The sequence below is a fragment of the Sorex araneus genome, chromosome 1 (genome assembly GCF_027595985.1).
Source record: "Sorex araneus isolate mSorAra2 chromosome 1, mSorAra2.pri, whole genome shotgun sequence".
Taxonomy (NCBI): domain Eukaryota; kingdom Metazoa; phylum Chordata; class Mammalia; order Eulipotyphla; family Soricidae; genus Sorex; species Sorex araneus.
In genome coordinates, this window is record NC_073302.1 from 171,973,873 (window position 1) to 171,998,424 (window position 24,552).

General features: G+C 45.5%; 1 protein-coding gene and 1 non-coding gene across 2 annotated transcripts in view; one reads left to right on the plus strand and one right to left on the minus strand.

Annotated features, from left to right (window-relative positions):
* The window catches only part of ELL2 (elongation factor for RNA polymerase II 2), an 86,372-nt gene extending 66,104 nt beyond the window's left edge, over positions 1 to 20,268 (minus strand). The window contains exon 1 of the mRNA XM_055137309.1: positions 19,963 to 20,268. Within this exon, the coding sequence (XP_054993284.1) occupies positions 19,963 to 20,109 (147 nt within the window). The 5' untranslated portion in view covers positions 20,110 to 20,268. The remainder of the gene's footprint in view (positions 1 to 19,962) is intronic.
* LOC129401506 (small nucleolar RNA SNORA72) lies at positions 2,748 to 2,882 on the plus strand. The gene has a single exon (XR_008628393.1). It is a non-coding gene; the product is annotated as a small nucleolar RNA SNORA72 (small nucleolar RNA).
* Positions 20,269 to 24,552: the final 4,284 nt, after the last annotated feature.

The following is a 24,552-nucleotide window of genomic DNA, read 5'->3' on the forward strand; positions in this document are numbered from 1 at the left end:
AGCACCTCAAGCAAAGGGCATGACCCCCTTGGACCTCACCAATAGCTGCATCACCTAGAAGGCGGGGCATAGAGCATGTCCTGACACTGCAACAACAATGCAAGGGGGAAGGGCAAGGAAAGGCAGCACGGAGATTAAAATGTGGCTGGGTAACAACTTAGGTTCGGATATGGGAAGATGGATTTTTCTTTACTAGGCTTTGCTTTGGGGCCACACCAGTGAGTGCTCAGGGCTTACTCCTGGTGGTGCTTGGGGATCATATGCAGATCAATGGATAGAAATGGGGCCAGCCATATGCAAGGCAAACACCTTACCCCCTGTACTGACTCTCCAGTCTACCTTTTTATTTTTTAATTATTTAAAAACTTAAACTTATTTTACAATAGACCAATACTATTATTTTATATGTGCATGCTTATGCCCAGAGTAGCAGAATCTGTCCACATTATCACAAACCACACACCCCACGCCCCCCACCAAGCACCCAGCACCTCCACACCCTAGCTCTATCCACTCATCTCGGGGGTGTTTCCTCTGGAGATGGTCTGATCCCAACTGTAGGAGTGACAACATGTGGCACTTGCTCAATGCGACTTCTTGAAAGGGAAGATAAAGGACTCTGAAGACCAGAGCCCTGGCTTAGAGCTTGGTTGATTTAACTTCCTCCCACTTTTCACTCCCTTTTATGCTCTAGAAATTTTAACATGAGCCTGGATATTTAAAATAGGTCTACAGATATTTATAGATACTAAATTATTAAAAAATTGACTTTTGAATTTGGGGCCACACCTGGCAGTGCTCAGGGCTTACTTCTGGCTCTGCACTCAGGAATCACTCCTGGCAGTGCTCTGGTGACCATGTGGGATGCCCAAGATCAAACCTGGGCTGGCTGCATGTGAGACAAGCCCTTTACGGCTGGACTATCTCTCTGGCCTCACAAACATTTTTAAAGTTACCACATGCACCAAGACTGACTTGGTAGTTCTGCTGTCCTTGATCCCAGGCGGAGGGCAGACACAGCAAACAGAGCCCAGAGAACAGCACTGATGTGCATGCGCACAGCCACACATGACCCTTCCAGGCACAAATATGGGCTCAACCACCCCCAGTGAGCACAGGCATAACTTGGAGACCCCTAGTGAGCATGTGCTCAGGCACTGCACACCTGGTGAGCTGCACAACTGCAAGTATGTGAGCACCACAGCCAGGCAGCGTCCCCAACAAGGCAGCAGAATAGTCAGTGCAGAGTGAAGGCTGTGCCCATGACCAAGCTCAGCTCCATTCCCAGCACTGCCAAGCACAATCTCTGAGCACAGGACCGGGAGTGAGCCCTGAGCACTGCACTGCCCCACAAACCAAAAATATTTGAAATAAAGAATTAAAGGCTACAACAATGGAGGGAGGTGGGAGACGAGGAATTTTCAAAGCAACACAAGTTTTAAAAATGAAGAGAATGGAAGGAAAGTTAAGAGGTAAAAGATGATACTTTAACTTCTAAATAGTATTTAGTCATTTAAATCATGTTCTTTTATTAAAATATAAAATAGAGGTCCAGAGAGATGACTGGGTGGGCTGAGTGCCTGATAATGCCAACAAGTGCCTGACCTGCTGTACTATCACTCAGGCCACCCTCCTAGTTCTTGGGTCACACCTTTGGTTTCAAAATCTGGTGCCCTTCCCTTTCCTCCTTCTACTTTTACTTCTTCCTCTTTGCTGTAATCTCCTTTGGTAGTTTCTGTTATTCAACACGAATTTCTCCAGGGCCAGCTAATTTATCAGTACCCAGGATATTTCGTGTTAGGAACCCCAGTGATGGCAAACTGCAAAAACACTAATGCAACATCCTTGCATCTCCCACCACACCGGTACGCTCTCTGAGGGGGTCTCCCCAGCAGGGCTCAGGAGGCCCACGGGCCCTTCCTGTGACTCTCAGCCTATGGCTAGTGATTCTGGGACTGCCCAAGCCACACCTGCCGTGCTCCAGGGCGGTACCAATCTGCGCCTGGGTCCTTCAGGCTACACAGTAATGCTCAGGGCACCACATGGTGCTGGTGGCATGTGCCTTAGTATCTCTTCCTATTGTCTGGCAAGGTAACTTCTGTGTTGTTGTTGTTGTTGTTTTCATCCCAGCTAATGACCTCACATTTACTATCTCTTTCTTCCTTTCTTGCCAGATTCAACTAGTCAATCACATGTCACTGGAATCACAGAAACCCAAATCCGTGGATAATACAGTTGATGCTCCTTGGCCCCCATGCCCATCTCTTCATCATAGACCATGCATCCCATTAATTACTAAGCTGGGACCAGAACTTGGACTCGATCCTCTTATTTTGCCCTGCTGCTTTTCTTCTCTACTTTGTACTCCACAATTCTCAGTTATGGAGATTTACAAGTCTGGCACTTAATTTTTTATGCCAGAGAACATTCAAAAATGATTAAATACTACACTAAATACTGCCTTGCTACACTTGGTGCAGCAAGAATTCTCAGAAAGGATGATGCTGGGGAGTAGTTCAACAAGCCAGAGCACACACTCTGCATACAGGAGCCTTGGGTGCATTCTGGCACCACAATGGTCTCCTAGAGCACTGTGCTGGGGGTAGCCCCTGAGCTCAAGCCCCAAACCTCAACTGTACTCTCCCTTTGGCAGTTCTCTGTTATTCAACATGAATTTCTCCACGGAAACATCAAAGGGCTTACAGAAAAGGTGGATCTTAAGTAACAACCAAGAAAGGGCAAACTCCTTGTGAATATTTTTCTGTTCTGATTTTGTAATAATCAGGACAAGTTAAACATTCACTATAATAATACTATGCGTGGGTCCCCAGGCCTAGCTCTTTACCTACCTTGGCCTGGTTTTAGAAATGCTGATGATAAATGAAAGAAGGAAAGAAGGAAAGTAGGAAAGAAAGAAAGAAAGAAAGAAAGAAAGAAAGAAAGAAAGAAAGAAAGAAAGAAAGAAAGAGAAAGAAAGAGAGAAAAAAAGAAAAGAAGATAAAAGAAAGAAAAGAAAAGAAAAGAAAAGAAAAGAAAAGAAAAGAAAAGAAAAGAAAAGAAAAGGCAACTGCAAGGAGAAGAGTGTGAGTGTCCAGGCCCTAAGCTTTTCTGAAGAGCTGAGAGGAGTGGGCACTGTGAGCAGGGGTCAGAGGTTGTCCCCGCGGAAACATTGGCAAAGGATAAGAATTGGCAATCTCTGCATAATCTTCCCTTGACCTCAAAATCTGCTCCCATTTGTGGCTTCTATCTTGCACAGAAGTAATAGGACAGCTCAGCTCAGTTCAATACCAGCCCTCAGGATTATTACCCTTTGTAAAGAGCTCTCCTCTCCTCCCCCCTCTGGCCTACTCAGGGGTGGATGGCCTTTCTGTCTTGCTGTTGACATGATACACAAATTAGAGACTCTCATTTCTGCAATAAGAAAGCGAGTTGCTCACAGAAGTGCTGCAGGGAAAAATTGCAGAGTCAGCGTGCTAGGGCAGAGAATTAGAGGCCAAACGTGATGGGGTTGGGGTGATAGTACAGCTGGTAGGCGCTGGCCTTGCACATGGCTGACCTGGGTTTGATCCTCAGCACCTCAGATGGTGCCTGAGTCCACCAGGAATGATCTCTGAGTACAGAGCCAGGAGTAAGCAATGGACACTGCTGGGTGTGCCCCCCCCCAAAGAAAAAAAACAAAAATAAAAGTGGGGACACTATTTAGGCATACTCTGGTGACAAAGTAAGACAATGACCGGAGCACATGGGAGACAGAGGACTGAGAGGGTACTCCCAAGGAAGAAGGACAGATAACTCCCAGGTTTGATATCAGGCCCAACAACGATGGCTGTGGCCCTCCCAATCATCTCTCACCACTTGGCTGGCTCCCGACTTCCTCGAATCAGTTCCTTATCAGCTCTGAAGGCTGCACACCTTCTCAGGCCCTGTCACTAAACAGTGTGTGCAACCTTCTCCCCCCTGCAATTCCTTCCAAATGTTGGTCATCGTTCAAACAGCTGGCAATGTTCCCACACATGGTTTTTAGCATGGCACGAAACCTGGGGGGGGCTCTTTCCTAGTGAGCTTGGGAAAGCCAGCTTCCAGCAGAGTGCACACAACCTTCTTCCACAAGAGCACCCAGTTTGCCTTCCGCACCTCCAACTGTGCTGCGGCCATGCTCACTTTTCTGGTGTGCTAGACTGATAAACAAACAGTTCCCTCTCTATTTAAACCTTCTTCCTGTTTCTTCCACCTGGCTGGCCTTCCCCAATGCTATTCTGCCAGACCACATTAATTGCTTACTTCACACTCAAACTGAAGACAGATTTCCTCAGGTCTTCCTTTTGGATAAATCAGGAATCCAAGACAACGTTGGGAAATGAGTAAAGAGACTGTGAGGAAAGTAACAGGGAGGGTTAAGTGCCAGAGAATAAATGCCTAGCAGAGAACAGATTCATCTTAAAAGAAGTCAACATTTTTCTAACTGAACACAAAACTGCTGCTACCATTTTCCTAATTGAACTCTGTCACTTCGCTGCTCCCACTAGCAGTCTGCAGCTCTACAGGGCAGGCATAAATTTTTTTCCCATGGGCTGTCTTAGACCTAATCACTAGGCTACAGAAATTATTTAGCTATATATATACATTTTTTAGCTTTTTGGGTCACACCCAGCGATGCACTCAGGAATTACCCTGGTGGTGCTCGGGGAACCATATGGGATGTTAGGAATTGAACCCAGGTCGGCTGCGTGCAAGACAAACGCCCTACCCGCTGTGCTATCACTCCAGCCCCAGCTACAAACATTTATTGTCACTATATTTAGTTAAAAAACAGGCACTGAAAAAGCCTATTTCTATTTAGATATGTGTATACTACCTATATGTCTATAATATACTTTATGGATTACCTTTCAGGGCTAGACAAAACAATTTGAAAAATCAACGTAGAAGCCTTCAAGAGTCATTTGATTTGAAATGATCTGGGTGGGTGGAGAGGGTCATATAATCCAAATGAAAAAACCTTATCTCTTTTCTGTCTGTGCTTCTTAATTCAGCAAAAATTCTAATTTTTTTTATTGACATAATCAAGTACTGTACAAAGAGAACTTTTAAATCCATTGTCTCCAATGAGGCTACTAATATGAAGCCTGGGAAGACATCCCCCCACACAGAGGAAGACGAGTGTATGGATGGCAAGTTGGTCAACTGCCCTGTGAAGGTCACTGAGTTCGTGGTACGCAGCAGATCTTACACCTCGCCCTCCGAGCGCCAAACAGAGATGCGCCTTTTGCCACTCTAGTCTCCAAAACAAGCTGCCTCCTAGGAAAAAACATTTGAAAGCCCCAAAGGTCTCTGAGATCAGACTTTATGTTTCCATGGAAACTTTCATAAAATAAAGGCAATTTCCAAAGTTCAGTTTCTGATTCTATTTTATAAGCATCCCATATCATAAACAATTATGAATATTTGTATTATCAGCTTTCACTTAAAAATGAATAATACCATCATCTAAGGAATAGTTGTGGGTGCTTCCTTAGACAAGGGCAAATTAACAATTAAGATCTTCATCTCTGAAAAGCTCCTTTCAGATATCTGACAACCTATAAGGGAAATCTGCAAAAGAATCTCACTCACTTTATTTTTAATCCCAATTTGAGACATGTCACTGTGCCTCCGCTCTTAAATGTCTTTAGAAAGTCAACAGGAAGAGACAGCTGGGCCCTCATGCCACTTAGGGACCTGTGCGCTGAGTTGATAGTATTATGAGCAGGAACAAGTTCTAAAAGTCAATACCATTAGAAGCAAATGTCTCAAGCATGTTAGTTTTTCAGCCTAAGTTTAATTGCACAAACATGACCCCCCAACTGACTGTGTACATTTTACAGAATGAAATTCAACTCTAAAAGCTGATGTTACTGGCCCAGGAAGAGAATTCCCAAGGACTGGCTGGGGTCTGTTCTTAGTACGCTGGAGTCTCGGGCTCGATCCAGGCACCACATGGTCCTTATGCTTTCCTGGTTGTGGCACAAACTCCCCACCAAGAAACGAAATAAGAATGAAAAATACTGCAATCTGAAGTGACCAAAATAAGATATGTCATGCTTTAAAATAATGTTTAACTTACTAAGTATATTCCCCTTACAAGTGAGTTTCAATGGGGCTTCAAATTTTGACCTTTAAATATTTGCACCAAGTTAACTCTTGAAAATCAAGTAACTTTAGGGTTTAACTAAGTTGTTATAAGTACAAAGGTCACCCAGTATCTCGATTCAGCCAAGAAAATAGACACATGGGGCCTCATGAGGGAAACTCCTGTTGGCAAATGTTTCAGCAGCTTCATAAAGGTGCTAGTTTGCAGTCAAAGGTTTAGTTAAACTCGAGACATTTCACTGCTTTTAGAGCTCCCTGGATTAAACTTCTATATAGTTTAGGGGATCCAGGGCATTATTAAACACAGGATAAAATTACAGGCAACGCTTAATAGTGTGGTTTAACTTTTGTGAGGTGTGGTGTTGGGCATCCTGGCAGTGCTCAGGATCCTGAGGGCTACCCAGGCAACATGCCACCAGGTGCTTAAGCCCAGAAAATGTGGTACCATTCAGGCCAGGCAGGGAGGGCCCTGCCAGGTGGTGCCAGGGGTAGAAGGGCATGTGGTGGCAGGGATCTGACTCAGATCCTTGCATTCCAACCTTCTGAGCTATCCCCTCAGGCCCTAGTGGAAGGGGGCAGGGGTGCTCCAAGCAAGTGTCAGGGGTCCAGGAGTCATGCTCTTGATGTCCTTTGTCCTGGTTGTGGGGGTATGCAGATTTGGTATTGGGTCCAGCAGTTCTGAGGGCACCCAGAGTCACTCCAAAAGTGCTCAGAGAGCCATGTGGTATCGGGGATCAAACATGGGGGCCTCTGCATTCAAGGCATGTGCTTCAGCCTTTGACAGGATTTCCCTGGCCCTTGGTAATACTTTTGATAGTTCCCATCACACACCAACAACCCTCTGACCAAAGAAACCTACATGCACCTATTTCCATGAACTTACACTATAGCAAGTCTGCTAAAGTAAGATATAATTTAACAGTATATAACAATCTTGTAAAAGTACATATTTTGTTTTGGGGTCACACCTGTGCTGGGGGATCATGGGATGCCAGGGTTTGGAACCCAGACTTCCCACATGCAAAGCATGCACTCCAGCCCCTTGAATTATCTTCCTAGCCGTAGTATCATTTCTGCCACATCAAATTACTTTAGGGCAGGAGAGAAGGATCAAAGTTCAGGTTTCTTTGGAGATGAGTAAGAGTAGTCCTATGACCAGGAGGTTTGCCCCATGGCTTGGAAGCCAGCCTCACATGCTGGGGAAAAAGGCAGCTCAGATAGAGAAGGGAACATCAAGTAAAGGGTGTTTGGAGGACCCGCTTGGGTTGGGAGATGCGTGCCGAATGTAGACTATAGACCAAACATGATGGTCACTCAATGCCTCTATTGCAAACCACAACACCCCAAAGGAGAGAGAGAACAAAAGGGAATGTCCTGCCACAGAGGCGGAGTGGGGTGGGGGGAGATGGGATTGGGGGTGGTGGGACGGATACTGGGATCATTGGTGGTGGAGAATGGGCACTGGTGGAGGAATGGGTATTTGATCATTGTATGACTGAAACATAAGCACAGAAGTTTGTAAGTCTGTAACTGTACCTCATGGTGATTCACTATTTTAAAAAATAAATAAATAATGAATAAAAAAATAAAAGTAGTCCTATGAAAGTTCTTACAAACATCCCTTGCTTACTTAAATATTGCTTGTTTATGTAGCTAAATCAATGGTTACTTTTATTCTAGCAATTACTGTGGGTTTTGTGAACATACAAACATAAAAGAAAGTTTCCTGCATCTACAGAAAACTGATTTCTTTGGGCTGGAGTGACAGTAGAGTGTGTAGGGCATTTGCCTTGCATGTGGCCTACCCATGTTCAATCCCCAGCATCCCATATGGTCCCCCGAGCAATGCCAGGAGTAATTCCTGAGTGCAGAGCCAGAAGTAAGCCCTGAGCATCATCGAGTATGACCCAAAAAGCAAAAAACAAAAAACCAAAAATAAAAAACCCTGATTTCTAAGAAACATTACAGATATCTTTCTAACTTTTAATCTAAGATTGGGAATGTTCTTGGAAACCTTCAGCTTCCCTTTTGAACCCATCATGGAACTTTGAGTTATCTCAACATTAACTCTTGAAGTACTCTTGATACGACCTAACCCAAGAATTTTTGAATTATCTAGAAATCAGCAGTCATTTATTAAATATTTGATATTTATCTGAGTCAGCTATATTATAGAAGTCATGATAATCAGAAAAAATTCCAAAGTCAAATGTAATTTTGGAATTTTGCCCAAACCAGGAGACTGTCTATAAAAGGTAGTGAATAGTTCAAAGGACTGCTTTAGTGGGATTGTTTTAAAGAAACAATTACAGTGACCTAGTTACTATCTGTTTAGTGAGTAAAATATAGCAGGCACAATAGCCATTTTTACCTTTACCTCTGTAAATTCTCAGGATCACCTTTGGGGGGTCAATACTATGTAGACATATTCCAGGTTAGCCTTATGAGTTACCTAAAGCTACACAAGTTAAGTGGCCTAGAACTCAAACGTGTGTCACTGTAAGAACTGTACTCTTGGGTTGGAGACAGCTCAAAAGGTGGGAGCTCATAATCGCATGCTGGAACCCCAGGTTCAGTAGCTGGCACTTCATGATTTCCTAAGCACCAAGCTAGAAGCAGCTTTTGTGATCTGCCACGTGTGACCCCAATCTCCTTTCCTGGTGTAACCCTCATCATAATGAGAGCAATACCCACACCAAAACAAAACAAAACAAGACAAATAAGGTGGAAATTTTTCCTTGGGATACAACTTGTATGGGATCATCTTTCAGAACCTGAAGTTATAACTCTTATTTAACGAATCATTTAATTATGCTTTGAAACATACCATCTGATATAGAAAAATTATAATTCTATCTCAGAATTATATTTTAATCACTACAATAGAAACATTAGGCACAGAGAGAAGAAAACTGGAATTAGAGCAGAAAATTGCATAGGAAAGCAGACAAATGATCCCAAAGAAGTCAAAATTACCAACTCTTATTAGAAGCTGGTAGCATGTTTAGAACAATATTATGAATGTGAAATTTAGAGGTAACCTAAAATTTAGAGGTAATCAAAAGTTACCTTAATAGAATAGATCTCCTTTTGTCTATAGAACTCAGCTTACATAGGGAGTAGAGGGAGGGTCCTTGGGACACTGGTGGAGGGAGGTGAGCTCCTGGGATGGGTGTGGTATAGGAATGTACAGGGCTCCAAAATATAATTAACAGTGTTGAAAATCTCGGTGCTTTGCTGAAAATGGTAAATACATATCAACAGTATCTCCATCTTTGTCTCCCATCCTTCAGTAGATGCTAAGGATACCTACAAGGCTTTATAAAAATTTCAGCCATGTTTCTGTCAACTCACACACAACATTGGTGAACAATTCTCTGCAAATTTCAATGAGCCATATTAGAAGCTGTATGAAATAAAGACCAACATGTGCGTTCTGGACAGCTCCTGGCAGAGCCTTGAGCTGAGGCATGAGGCTGAGCATGTGAGTTAAGATCCTGCACATGCCAAATAGCATCTCCAGGGCATGACCAGGAGGTCCTGGGACATCAGTAGGGGTACAGACCAAAGGTGCACAGGGACCAAGGGCATGTGACTGTAACACAGAAAGGAGTACAACAGAAAGGGAATTACTGAAGCAGTAGAGAAATAAAGTAGAAAAACAAGCACAAAAACCCTGAGCTATTATCTATTGAACATAATCTTTAGTTTGAAAGGTTAACTATGGCTATAGCAGGCCAGAGATGCAGTTCAGTAGCAAAGAAACATGTACAAGGTCTCTGTCTGCAAAAACAAAATTGAAAAAAAAATACCACTACTCCAAGTTGCCAGATCAAAACTATAGCTATTGGATACAGGCCAAGTGAGGAAAAAAAAAAGTATATTATTGTCATAACAGCATTTCAAATAGATCTTAAATGGAAAAAACCTAAAGTGTATAACCAACTAAAATGTTAGTTACTGCGAAGCAACCTTTAATTCAGGGGTGGGGAACGTCCGTCCGGCAGCTTGTCGTCGGCTGCCCGGCTGCCCGGCTGCCCGGCTGCCCGTCTGCCCGCCGCCCGTCTGCCCGCATTGTGTGGCCCACGAAAGATGTTATAAATATCCAAATGGCCCTTGGCAGGAAAAAGCTTTCCCACCCCTGCTAAACCAACAATGCTTGAGGCATAATATCCTATCAATCTTTAACAAGCAGGAGCTTAATGGAGGTTTTTAAACTGTATAATAAGTTTACAAGTCAAACCTGCCTATAAATGCAAATGAAGATTTGTTCTTTGGGATCCTGACCCCAAGAAAAGAAGTATAAAAAGAAGTAAAAGAACCTGGATCAGAAGACAAGCTTTTCTTTAAAGTATCTAAACACTCTTTAGAGATGGGACCACTAAAAGTCTTGAAGCCAGGAAACTGTCTGACCATATTTAATGTTTTTAAGATATGTTTCTGCTAGAAATAGATTTTGCATACAACAGGCCCAGGTTCAATCCCCAATACCACGACTCCCCCAAATTCCAGTGAGAGACCCTAAGTACAGGCCCAAGAGCAGCCCCTGAGCACTGCCTGGTGTATCCCAAACACCAAAAATAAAATTTAAAAAACTCTCATCAGTGTGTGGAGAAAAAACCATAGTGGTAGAGGAGAGGGGAATCAGAATCCAGCGGATCGCTGTGCCAATGGTCCTCAAGAGAGCAGATGGTAGCAAGGCTGAAGGTGATGAAGAGGGTTGGGTGAGCGTGTGTACTTGAAGAGTAGAGAATGGTAAGATCAAAGGTGTCAAGAGAATAGACAAATCAAGGAGGACCAGCCAAATGGAGGCAAGTGCAGCTCCTCACTAAGACGAGGAACATGCAGGAAGCTGAATATTCTGAGGAATGAAATCAAGGGCTACACTCTTAATCTCTATTAAGTTTGAGGTTCTTGTTAACATTGGATGAGAAGGTAGCAATATGGGAGTAGACTAGGGAAAAGGCCAGTTACGGGTAGACTTAGAAATCACTGACACACTGACACACAGACCCATTGAAAGCCACAGAATTTGATGAACTTACCAAGGGAATGCAGAACCCATGGCTGAGATCTCCAAGCCTGCTCGGATTGGGACTGGGCCTCCTCCACCCAGGTCCCCAATTTTCCTGTAGCTTGGCAGTCACACCCACAAACTCTAATGGCCAAGATCCAGAGACTATAAAACAAAGCTCCCGGAAGAAAGCCATGTAATTTTTTAATTTTTATTTCTTTTTATTCTCCCCGCCTTCTCTCCCTGCGCCATCGCCCCCCACCCCCGGCACAGCAGAGCCTGACAAACTCCCCGTGACATATTAGATATGCCAAAAACAGTAACAACAATGTGCTTTCCATGTTCCTGGAGCGAGCAGATGCCATCAGGCAATACTAGCACGTGACAGGGGCAAATGAAGACGTTACTGGCACCCGCTCGAGCAAATCGATGAACAACAGATGACAGTGATACAGTGATACCGAGGAAAAGAGAAGTGATAAGAAGGAAGAAGGTGGGCTCTCCAGCCAGAAAGGAAGAATAGAGGGAGGGAAAAAAAAATCCAGGAAGAATGCTTCTGAACAGAAGAGGTGTCCAAGGTCAGTGAGATCAAAGATTGAGACACCACTGACTCGGCAACAAATAGATACCATCTCGGGGCTGTAGCAGGGACAACCCACCTGGCCTGAGAAAGCAGAGGATGGGTGGAGAGGGGCAGTTACTGCTTTTCAGACACGTTTTCATATATAACCCTTCTCTTGAGTTGGACTCCAACCCAACATACTTCTCCATCAATTTCCTCACAAGTCTGCCAATTTTCTACTAAACCACCTTTTTCTCAATGGTTAGAATAGCCATAACTTATTAGCTTTTTATCTCTGGTATAGCTTTATACCCAGTCCATGTGAGATGAACACATGTTTGCTGAACAAATATTCTATAGTTATAATTCTAACTTCTACTTCTTTTTACTATGTGGATATTTTATGATCCTCTAAAGAATTAGGTTCCTAAGAAAGGGAAATCGAAAGCAATAGTAAATTTCATTTAAAAATATGTCAACAGTTGAGTTTCCATGTAAGCATATTTAGATCTTAAAGTTTCTCAGTGAATCTTATTTATTAGAAAGTTTAGGCCTGGCTTCAACCTTGAATAAATTTGCTGTTCAAGGGAATTTTTCCAGGCAAAGTTATTTCTATGGACTATAAACCCATAACTAGTCCATAGTGATGTAAATGCTTAAGAAAAGATGTTTGATAAATTTTTGTGGAAAAACCTATTGTTTTTTCACATAAATTTATCAAAAAATAAGTGAGAATCAAAGCACCTTCATAAAAATGAAGGCAATCTAGAAAAAGTGAAAACATGGGGGTTCATCAAAGGCCTTTAGGAATCATTTCAAAATAACTATTGAAATATAAAGTCAGAGATATATTATGGAAGATTCATTAGATTTTAATCATCTCTAGGAACAGAAACCATAGAAAGTCTGACTGTCATGTTAAAGTCACACTAGATGCTTATTTTCCTGTGCTCTCTGATGGTTTTAAGCATTATTTATAAATTCTATTGAATAAAGGAAATCTATGGATAGATTTTAAAACTCTCTGCTCAACCCAAAATATTTTATACCTGTTAATTTTAAGTTTCCCAAATTTCCATTCATGTGGAAGAATTTGTAGAAGACAGGCAAACATGGGGCCAGAGGCATAGTACAGCAGTTAGGGCTCTTGCCTTACATGCTGCTCACCTAGGTTGATTCTGAGCACCCCATATGGTCCTCCCAAGCCCACCAGGAGTGATTTCTGAGCACTGGCAGGTATGGAACCAAAACAAAAGAACAACACAAAAAAAATAGGCAAACCATATAGCATTGCGTTAGTCTAGCCTCACAGCTCCAGATTCACTTCTAGAACTTAACACATAGCCACTGGGTTCAATTGCCTGACCACAAGTTGTCCAGAAAATGCTGGAAGCTATCTACACCCCCACAACCCCACACCAAAAACCCCAGCACAGAGCTGGATTCATTCCTGAGCACTGCTGGATGTCGCCCCCAAACCAAAATCAAACACACACATGCATAAAACACACACTCAAAACTCAGTCCCTTGGTCATCAAACCAAGTGAAATGTTCATTAAAATGGTAGATATTCCATCTTCTTTATCTCCCTCTCCACCCTTTTTGCCTAGTGCTGAACACCAATTTGTTCTTAAGAACAAAACCTGTTCTTAAATTTTAAAGTTTCTATTCATCTGCAATGTCTCCCTCCCGTAAGCATTCTAGGGCAAAGTAAGCATCTCTGGCCTCTCCTTTCCCTAACTTGTCTTTTTCTTTCAGCTTCACCTTACATTTATCACACACTGTGGCCAGGTTCTAAATAATCTCAAAGCAAAGTTCAAGTGATTTTAAACTTCTCTTGAGTATGTTCTCTGGTGTTGACAGAACCTAATCCAACCTCCTCCATTCTGCCTTTTCCCTCATAACCCTAAATGTATTTTCTCCTGTATTTTGGAGTGCATTAAACAGGGCTTTCCTTATGAGTCTGCATTTGCTAGCTTTTCTATTGCTGTCCTTAACTTCCTGTGCCATTTTCCCTTATATGGAGATCTAGTCTCTGCCTGCTAAAATCCTGGTAACATGTTAAGATTTGAAGATGTTTTTTGAGACCAGTAACAAATAGGACTCCCAATACTATAACTCATCTAGCCATCTAGTTGCTATTAAATTAACGAGTAGTGCAGACCACAGAGTTCAATCTAAGGTGCTAATTTGATCTTGCCTCTTGAAGGAGCATGTGAACAAATTAATAAGACTCACTCTGAATTCTAGGTGTGGCCTTTTCTGGCAAAGTTTTGGCAGAGGCCCTTTAATCAGTTTTTCCTAAATATTTAACATGCCTGTGGGCTATGATGTCCCAACAGAAATAAGAGATAAGGAGATAAATTAGGAAGGAAAGGAGAGAGAAAAGGAAAGACAAGACAGAGAGGCAATTTTTCCTTGTAAATTTGACCTGAATTATGTCATGTTTTTCAGTTTCAACTTGACTGTGGAGACTTAATCATAATTTTCTTGTATTCAATTCCAGACCTACTTTCCCTGGGGGGGGGGGGGAGTTAAGTCACGGAAAATGCCACAGAGCTGAAGAATGTAGGAGAGTTAAATATGGAGTTCTGTATGGTTTTCTATATTCTAAAGCTTAATTCATTTTAAATTCATTTTAAAATACAGAATACCCATTATCACATTTTGGGGAACCTCTTCTCAAAAATCCCAATACTGGACTCTAGTACTAGTCTCCTAAGTTTCTCTGTTGTCACTGCAAATTATTAAGTTTCGCTGAAAATTTCATTTTCCTCCTTCTGTTGGCTTTATCACAAATTACCCAATAAGCACTACGCACACAGCTTTCACAGTTGTGTTTTTTTTTCTTTTTTTCTTTTTTTCAAATAAGTGCAAACAGAGCAAATGGAAATGCTGGACCTGGTGATAGTCCTCAGTAAGCTTTCCTGTAAATCATTCCAAGAATTCTACGCCCCTTTCCTTTTAAATTCTTTTCTTGAACATGTTCCAGTCCGTCACATATGTTCTTTCTTTCTCCTCCCAGTTCTGCTGCCAAGGTTCTCTGCCTATCTTTTTAGGCAATCTGGCTACTGTTTTTAACTGGGAGGAGCACAAGCTCCTTTGCACTGAACACCTGATCACTTGAATAAATGTTCATGCCACATACTTAACTTCACCTGATAGAAAGCATTTTAAGATCTAGGTCAGCCTACAATGGATTTTAATTAAAAGTGTGCAAAGTCATTTGGGGTACTTTTGTTTTGTTTTGGAGTGTGTGTGTGGGGGGGGGCAGGAAGGTGTACCTCCAGCAATGCTCAGGGATTACTCCTGGCTCTTCACTCAGGGATTACTCATGGTGGTGTTTGGGGGACCCTACAGCATGCCAGGGATTGAACCCAGGTTCATGCAAGGCAACTGCCCAACAAACTTCAGTTTTTTCCAGTGAAACATTCCCCCTGGTCAGTGGCAGATCTTGAAGGCTGGGGAGTGTCTTTAGAATAGCTCATTTGCATTTGGAAAGCAGATTACTGCAAGCACACACACTCAGAACTGTCAGAGGGCAGGCAGAAAGAGGAAGAGATAAAGAAATAATAAGACACGGTCTTTTTTGTGCCTCCAGGTTTAAACCACAACCAATCAAATGCTGAACATTCATTTGGAAGTAAGACTAAGTTGAGAAAATCACCAGCCTCATGATCCGTAGGATCAGCAACTTTAGAAGATCAAGCAATACATAAAAGGCAGTTATTAGAATTATTTTAGTAAAGACCAGCATAGGAGATTTCAATAAGTCTCTATGCTTTGACTGGAAATAACAAAATCTTCCTCATATAAAATGAAACAATTATATTTTCACCAACTTTTGAAACGCTAATATTTTCTTAGAAGGAACTAATTAAGGCAGAAAAACATTTAAAATTGACAAAACTGTTAATACAACACCTCTTAAAGGTATCTGTTTTCTGAACCCAGGCATAGAAAATGTATAGTCCGTTCCCTCAAACAAATCTATAAGTGACTCTATATGTACAGTTGAGTAAAAGTGGTAAGATTATTTGGGCCATCACTGTTGTAACTTTGAGGAAACTTTGTTTGTTTACTTGGCCACACCCAGCGGTATTCAGGGCTTATCCTGCCTCTGTGCTCAGGGATCGTCCTCACTGTGCTTGGGGACCATATGGCGTGTCAGGGATTGAACTCAGGTAGGCCGCTAGCAAGACAAGTGCCCTCCCTCCCTGCTGAGGAAATATTTTTATACAATTTATTGAGGTCAGGGATATGGCTCAAAGGCTGCGTTGCATGCCATGCCTGCAGAAGCCTGAGTTCAATTCCTGGCGCTGCATGGTGTCCCAAGTACCACCAGATATGGCCCCAGAGCACTGTGCGAGAAGCCCCTAAGTACTGCCGGGTGTACCCACTTCATCCCCTCCCTAAGGAAAAATCCCTGGATTTATAGAATCAGCAGTGACAGAATCTAAAAACATTATTTTACTAAAATTTTTATTATGACAAATGTTCTCACATATCAACATAAACTACATTACTCAAAATTAGTTAAAATAGACTTTGTAAGCTTTGGCTTTAATTCTTAATACAATCTTATTAATAGAAAGATATAATGGCAATGATACTGGTTCATTTAAAAAATACAGATTATACAGGCCACATAATCCCAGACACCGATTTAGGATGATTATAAAGTTCCAACTTGTGATTTTATGTATTTGTAAACTTGTCTTTACACTCACAATCATCAATTTTTTTTTAAAAAAAGGAACTCTGCTACTTATCCTAAATATCCAGTATTAGTACATCTGAATTTACTCTGCAAACCACAAAAATAACTTCCCAGTTAATCTCTTATCTATAACCAATTTTAAACTAAATGGCAAACAACTTTTAGGAGCTATCTTCTGCAGCTGTAAGTACCATTCTGGGATTCACAGTATCTTCGTCCCCGACCTACCCCCCGCCCCCCCAGGCCCACGTTTAGAAAGGTTCCCAAGTTAGCATTCTTCAATTCTTCTCTAAAAATAGAAAGCTTGAATAATGAAGGTCAATTAGACTTGTTTGTCTTTGAAACAGTGCAAAACTGTTTCCAATTAAGGATTTTGTTTCCATGAACCCTAATAATTCCTGATACCTGCTCAATTATATCTAAAGAACTTCTGTATTCAGACAAAATCACACTTTTTAAAATTCCTAAATGTACCTCCTAAGGATTGATCTGAAGGAATAAGTCCAATAAACAAGATAATCTGGATAAAAGCAATTACCTGATGCTTAATTGAAGAAATCAACTTGTTAAAATGCCTGGTCCTTAGAAAGCCATCAGAAGGCAGAAGTCATAACCTTGTACAGAACAAGGTCACTTAGAGGCTACTTGTCAAGCACTAAACACCTTCCTTATTGGAACATGGAAAGGTTTTGGAAAGTTTCATGTGAGAAATTAAAGCCATTTGATCTCAGAGAAAATAGGCTTCTTCCCCGGAGCTCCATTTAAAGTCAGGAGCCCTCCTTACATGGGTGGAAGGTATAAAAGGCCAAATAACATCTTCCCCTGGGAGAGACAAGTCCTGTCAGATGCGCGCTCCTGGCAGCTGCTGCTGTGCCTCTTTCTGGGGGTGCCCAATCTGGCTTGAGCTAGAAGCACAAAAGGATGTGTTTGTAGCAAGCTCAGCTGAACGTACAAGAGGACACTGCAATAAGAATTGCTGTGTACAGTCACCTCGAGTCCCCTTCAGTCTCTCCCCACTTTGCAGCTATCAAGGATTAAAGTCTCATCTCGAGTGCTGTTCTCCAAGCTCATTTAGAAGAGTTCTCCTGGCTGAAGTGAAAGTCAGAGCTAGTTAAGTCAGAAACTAGGCAGGAGTATCTCAGATCGGTGGCAATCAGCCTAACCCCCCTCACCCTCTCCTCTGTCTGCCAGTGTTTTTATCACCAGCTTTCCCGGAGAAGCAGAATCCTAGGATTTTTATTCACTCTACCTGGTCCATATTCATAAAATATGGAGGCACATTTTTAAAAAGGCTTTTTACTTTTCTTTGCATCTATAGACTGATGAGATCCATTCATACATATAGAAAAAGAGAATGATCTTACTGGCAATAGAAGTAGCAGCAAAGACAGCTACTGACTTTAAATATTTTTTTTTTAAAAAAAAAACACATGAAATAAGCTCAGTGGTGACTTAGGAAAGAAAAAGGTTTTGATCTGGTAGCCGAAGACACTGCTATACAAATGTAGGGGCTTTGGGAGGTTAGAGTTCCAATTTGAACCTCAGCAGAGAAACTCTTTTTTTAAAGGAGGTAGATATGCAACCAGAGCCACAGGGAAGCGAAACCCCTTCCTGGGCCCAGTGGGCATGCAGATCAGTGAGCACCTCTTTCTGTCCCCTCCCTGGGCCTGGGAATCACCCCTACCTGAAAGGTCCCCTTTACCCACCAATTTTCTACCAAGCCGTTGTGCCTGTCAGTTGCTGCTATCAGCTACAGAATAGGCTTGGTGTTCCTCTGAGGTGGCGGCTGACCCACATCCACAGTGATGCCTCCTTCTGTATTTCAGACTCTGCTCCCTCGGTTCCTTGCTGGAAACTGGCCTCTGGATGCCAGCTGCTTCCTCTGCAGTGTTTTTCCTCTTTCCATTCCCTGACCTACCTTCTTACCACTGTCATTTCTTCCCATGCCCTTCCCTTGAAACAGGCAAGCTTATCTCTGCATCTCACAGGGCCCAGTTCCTCTCCAGTGTCTGCCTCTGTCCCTCTCTGCCCCCTGCCCGTCTTCCCAGATGGACCTTCCAGTCCACGCGGCTGCTCCTCTTCTCTGTGGGCATCTGTCCCGGCATCGCTACTGACACAAGCAGCTTGTGTTTCTTTCATCTCCTCCTGTCAGGATTGCTTGGTGGACACTGACCTCCTGGCCATGCGTGGGTTGCTTTCTCCCTGGAATTTCATGGTTTCTGGAAAGATCTCCCTCTCTCTCTCCTCCCCCTCTTCCCTCCCTCCCTGTTCGTACTCTCTTCTCTCCTCTCCCAGAAAGGTGACAATTTCTCTGGTGTTACATATGCCTCTCTGGTAGTGTGTTCATGTACCTGCGTGTTCATGAGCCTGTCCCACCAGGCTCTCACGGTGCACACACATGCCTGTGTGTCCATACAGCTGCTTCCTATGCCTCTCTGGTGGCGCAGCCACAGACCTGTCCGTCGAGTTCTCAGCACCCTCCTGCCAGCGTGCTCACTGCCATTCTTCCGCACCAACAGGACACAGTCATGGGGGTCCTTGTGTTCCCAAGCAGTGCCGCAGGAAAGCTCCCCCGCGCCCGCACCTGTGCAGGGGCCACCCGCTCAGCTTCACACTCCTACCCAATGCAGGCTCACACCTCGCCTGCGACATTGCCTCAACTCTGTCTCGCCTCATGTACTTAGCTGATTTGGCACTAGTGGGAGCTCAACAGATGTCAATTCTCTCCCTACTTTTCCATCTGAATAATGACGGGAGTTGCTCCGGTGTCCCTCTGGCCCTGGGTGCCCGTTCTGTGAGATCGGTTGCGCGGAGCAAGCTCCCTCGGTGGGTGCTGGGCTGCAATTCGGGGGACCCTTCGGTCTGTCCCCCGCATCCCCGGTGTCGCTTGGGGAAGCGGCTGCCGCCCGCGGCGCGCGGCGCCTCAAACCCGTCCCCGGTGCGCTCCGGCCGCCACCTCCCACGCACTGCCGCCCACAAACGAATTCTGGCCCACCTGGGCCGCGAGTCCCTGCGGGGCGACCCCCTCCCCGCCCACCGTGGGGACAGACCCCCCCCAAACCCAGGTGCGTATCCCTCTCTGATCGCAGCTGGTGCGCGACCAGCGGGGCCTCTCGCTGTAGGGTGGTTGCGAGCGTCCCGGGCTGTCCCCGGGTGGCGGATGCGCGCGAGCGCCGGGCATCCGTGGGCGAGTTGCGCCGTCTCCGCGGGACAGTCTGGGTTCCCGGATCCGACGCTCCCCGCCCGCGGCGCCCGGCTCCCGGACACGGCCGGGGCTCGGGGCCCCGCCGAGCGCCCCCCGCGCCCCCGCGTCCCCGCTCCCTCCCCCGCGGTGCGTCCCGCAGCAGCCCTGCCCGCGCCCCCGCGCGCGTCTCCCCCGGCGCCCGCTCTGAGGGACCCGAGCCGGAGCCCCGCGGGCGCCGTCGGAGTCCCGCGGCCCCGCCGCCAGGGGCCGCCCGCCCGCGCGTCCGCCGGGCCCCGGTGCCCGGCCCGCCCCGGCTTCCCCGAGCCCGCGACCCGCCGGCCCAGCCCCTCACCTTGTGCCGCTGGTAGGTCTCGAGCGCCCGGATCGCCGTCTCGGTGAGCTTCACATGCAGCACCGTGACGTGGTCCTGCCCCAGGCGCCCGCACGACAGCCCGTAGCGCTGCTCCTCCCGCAGGCCCGCCGACCCCCCCGCCGCCATCTTAAACTCCCCGGGGTGCCGCCGCCGCCGATCGGGCTCCGGCCTCCACTGCGGCCGCGGCTGCTCGGGCTCCTGCAGCCGCCGCCGCAGCTACGGCCATCCCGCGGCTGACGTACTGTCATATACTGCGCGCAGACAGACGGCCGGTCGCCGCCGCCGCCGCCGCCCCGCCCCGGCCTGGGCCCCGCCCCGCCGCGCCTCATTGGCTCGCTTCCCGCCAGGCCCTCCCTCATTGGCTGCTCGCCGCGCTCCCGGGGGCGGGGTCCGAAGTCTCCGGAGTTTTGCTCCCCGGACGGGACGTCCGAGAGGTGAGAGGCTGACGTTGAGGTGACGCGCTGCCTGATCCCCAACCGACGTCACGTCTGGTCCTCTCAGCTGTGGCCGCGACGGACCAGGCTCCAGCTGGGGGAACCCTCCCTCCCCAGCAGTGAAGCGACTGCCCGGGCTGGATTGCGCGCGGGGAGCCTCCGCGAGGAACGAGGAGTGCCCCCCGGAGCCCACGGCGCCGGCCGAGGAAGCCTCGACGCCGAACGTGGAAGCTGACCTGGTGCCCCGACGGCGGGGGGCGCGCTGGAGCAGGGGGGCGGAGTCCCGAAGCGGCTCCGAACCCGCTTCCGCGCCGCGGCCCGACGCCTTTCCGCCGCCAACTAGACCGTTGGGGGATTTGTGCCGTCGCGCGCCCTGGCGCAAATGCCCCGCGCCCTAGCCAGGGTCCCCAGGGCTCTAGCACGTCGGGCCGGGCTGCAGCTCGCACCTGCCCGTGGCGCCGGGGAGCAACGCGCCGCCTTGGCGTGGCACTGGGGGGCCGCGGGCTCCTGACGGCCGGACGGAGCTGCGAGGGCGCCTGGCGAGGCGGCGGGGCCTTGGGTGTGCGGGCGCGGAGGCCCGGCCTAGTTTCCATCCCCCGCCAGGCTCGGGCTGTGGGCGCGCCCCGGGGGAGCCGGACGGGGGCCCGCCCCTGCCGGTGCTGCTCCTGTCCCGAGCCTTCTCGGGCTCCCAGGCTGCCCCAGCCGCTCCTGCTGCCCCTGCCCCTGCCCCGAGCCTAGGTCTTATCCCGAGTGTGCTACAGCCCTGCCCGGACCGGGAGTCGCGCCGGACCGGCGGGTTTACCCCTCCCAGCGCAGGGCTTAACTGGGCTGTTGGACACCTGACGAAAACAAACCTTTGACAGGCTTGAAAACGTTGAAAGGCATTTCCCCTCCCCCCGCTTTAAACAGAAAAAAAAAAAATCGCGACGCTTGTTGCTTCGCGCGGGCTGTTGCGTTTTACAGGGATTCCCCCGAAAAATTTATAAGCATTTAATTATCATTTCTCATCCTTTCAAGTTGCATAGGGCTACGATTTTTTTTCCCAGAAAAGTACAAGAGGGAGTTTTTAATGATTCATCTCCCTGCCCCGTTGGATAAATCCCTTCCCCAACTACTTTTGACTCCGACCCTCAAGCATTGTTATGTATTGAATTGTGAATTACAAAGATCCTTCTCAGTCCTAGGAAAACGGATTAAATAGAAATACCTGCATTAAGCGTTGGCTACATGGCAGGATTTTTTTTTTTAATAATTGACTTAATTTCAACCCACTAGGATCGTCTAGCTGTTAAGATATGATTAACACTTGTTAATGTACTTTACTAGAGTGTTAATTACCTCGGATTCATTGAATAGGGAAATTAATGCAATCACAAAAAAGCTCTCAAAATAATTCCATCCTGGAATTATTCTTTACTTGTGTTTGCTTTACTTGGATAGGGAAGGTCTGACCACACACCCAAAGCCTTAATTATTGGGGGGTTGGGGGAGGAGAGTTGGACCAGAACGAGTAAAACCTGTATCCCGCTGCGTTTCCGGCCAAGGTGGGTAAATCCCCGCCCACAGGACACCCGACTTGGCCTTGGCTTACTCAGAGCCGATGACACCAGAGCGGCGGGGGAGGGGCAAAACTCTTCCCTGCAGTTTTCTCTTCCTGACCTGCAGCATTTTCTTGTCTTCGATTTTCTTGTCTTAACCTCAGTAAGAAAAAATAAAAATTTTAGTGCCCTATTTCAGTAGGTGGTTTATTATTGAAGTGAGTTGCTGTTTGTGTTTTTCACCTTTTTGAACTTGGCCACCATGGAAGGAAGTGAACGTACTATGATAATCTAGTGTGTTCTCCCGTTCAGCAACGCACAGCTTTATGCCCGGTTGAATCACCAGGGGAAATTGTAGTGCTGATAAGGGTTATTCATTTTGAGAGACTGCTGAAAACTGCAATTTTGGAAGATTTGCCATTTTCACGCATATTTTCTGTATCATGATTCAGCTTTAATTGACAAATATCCATTTCGTGCTGATCAAGTATAAAAGGCTTAAAAATGAAATGTCCTGGTCTCTGATTTCAGGCAACTTTGCTTAAACCTGGCCTGCCAAATGAATGGAGGTCCTCAAGGTGAGGCAGTTAGAGGATTAGTGAATGCTAATTTGGGCAATGTTAGTGTTAAGTTCAAAAATTCAAAGAGGGCAAGTCAGGAGAGGTTTTTAGGGAGGAACTTGACCTCTTCAGGGCCCAGTGGATTCTAGGTAGAACTCTTAAGATGAGGAGAGGTCAACTAAAAATTGTCTTGGGGATCATGCTGTCTGAACCCATTTATAAGTGAAGAAATGAAGACACAAGATACCTTTGGTTTAAAAGCCACTACCGAGCTGACCAAGAGCGATCCCTGAGCACAGAGCCAGGAGTAAGCCCTGAGCATCACAGGGGGTGCCCTTTCTCCCTTGAAAAGAAACCAGCTGCTTATCTAACCTCTGACATCCAGGAGAAGTAGCCTCTGAATTTGCTCTTAGGGTCACACCACTCTCCGCGCAGCACTCAGTCGTCATCATTTGGATTTAACAACTGAGAATAAATCTATGTTATACAATAATTCAGTGAAGAAAAGGGCTAAAAGGAAGTGACCCGAGGAGGGCTGGCTCATCCAGATGCCAAGTGTTCACTTCAGGTAGAGGATGGAGTTTTGATTGGCCTTCAAATGCCAAGTCACACCTCCTTCCTGGTAGCAGCATATTTAATAACCATCTCCCATTTCTCCTTGGGCACTGAGGTCACCCATTCAGGGCCCCAGAACAAGTGAAGCAGGTCAGACACAGGCAATAGGGAGAAAAGGTGTGGCCTATGGGGGAGCCAGTGAGTGAGCAAGCGGGTGCAAAAGGCCTCAGTGCTTTCTGGATCCAGCTGAGTGTGGCCAAGTAAAACACCGAAATCAGATTAAAGAAAAAAATAGTTTTATGAACTTTCTGATTCTTTTGTTTGTTGGTTTATCTCATCAAATTAGTAAGCACTTTGTGGGATTAAATTAGTCTTTGGGCCTACACTAGCCTAGTTTTCAACATCTTTGGTGAATTCCAGTGAGAAAGCCATTCTGGCTTCTACCTGTTATGGTAGTCTTGTGAGCGATTTCTCAAGAGTCATGAAAAAGTTCTATTGATGTTGGAATACAAATGACTTCTGTTGAAAAAAAAAAAGGAGAGAGGGAGAGAACATAGAACCTAATATAATTATAGCAGAGAAACTCCCTGGAAGAAAATTCCCTGTCTCGGTAGAAATTCTTTCTTAGTTTGCTTTCTTCAGGTTATCTTCTGCTTGTTCCACCCCATATCATTCATTATACTGCTTCCCTTTCAAAACTCCCAGTTCTGTGCAAAATACTTTCTTTACTAAGGAGCAATTGAAGTAGACGCTTGATGGTTTTCAAAGAATGTCACTAAATATAGAGTATAAAAGTGAAACGGCTACACATTTAGGGAAATAAATATTTGTTACTTAATCAATAACACTGTTTACATTATTAATCACCACCATCATTGCTAAATTGAGTTCTGCTGCCCATCTTATTATTTGGAAGAATAATAAATCTACAGCTATTACTATATATAATACAGGGCTGGTTCTCTGATCTATGTTCATCACTGCAGTTACACTCGATTAGAAGCTCAACCAATGTCCCTTTTTAGGAAGGGTTTGGGATAGGGGGCAACTTCACAAAAGGGAGCAGAATTCCTTAATTCAACTCTTCCCTGAATTGAGACCAGGTTTGCATAACAAGCACGTTGGTTTTATTTAAACTATGCAATTATATGGGGATAAGATTGCGGGTAAAGTTGAGGGCAACGCCAGAGAGGCTTATAAGAAGGGAGGCTGAAACTCTCTAGCCACAACCTGACACCATGAAACATATGTGAGGGGCCAAGCCTCCACGATTTCCTGGAATGTATGGCTCATCTGGGAATTTAGCTGAGATTAGCAGGATTAGTGCCCTGAGTCTAGGCTCCCTCTCCAGATATATACTTTCTTAAGAAGTTGAAAGGAGTGTAACTTGGACTGCATCCTTCTTGGGTTGAGATACTCTTTCCCCTTTCCAATTTAGGGAAAGTTCTCCAGCTCTAGATACCCACATCTATAAGTTCTTTT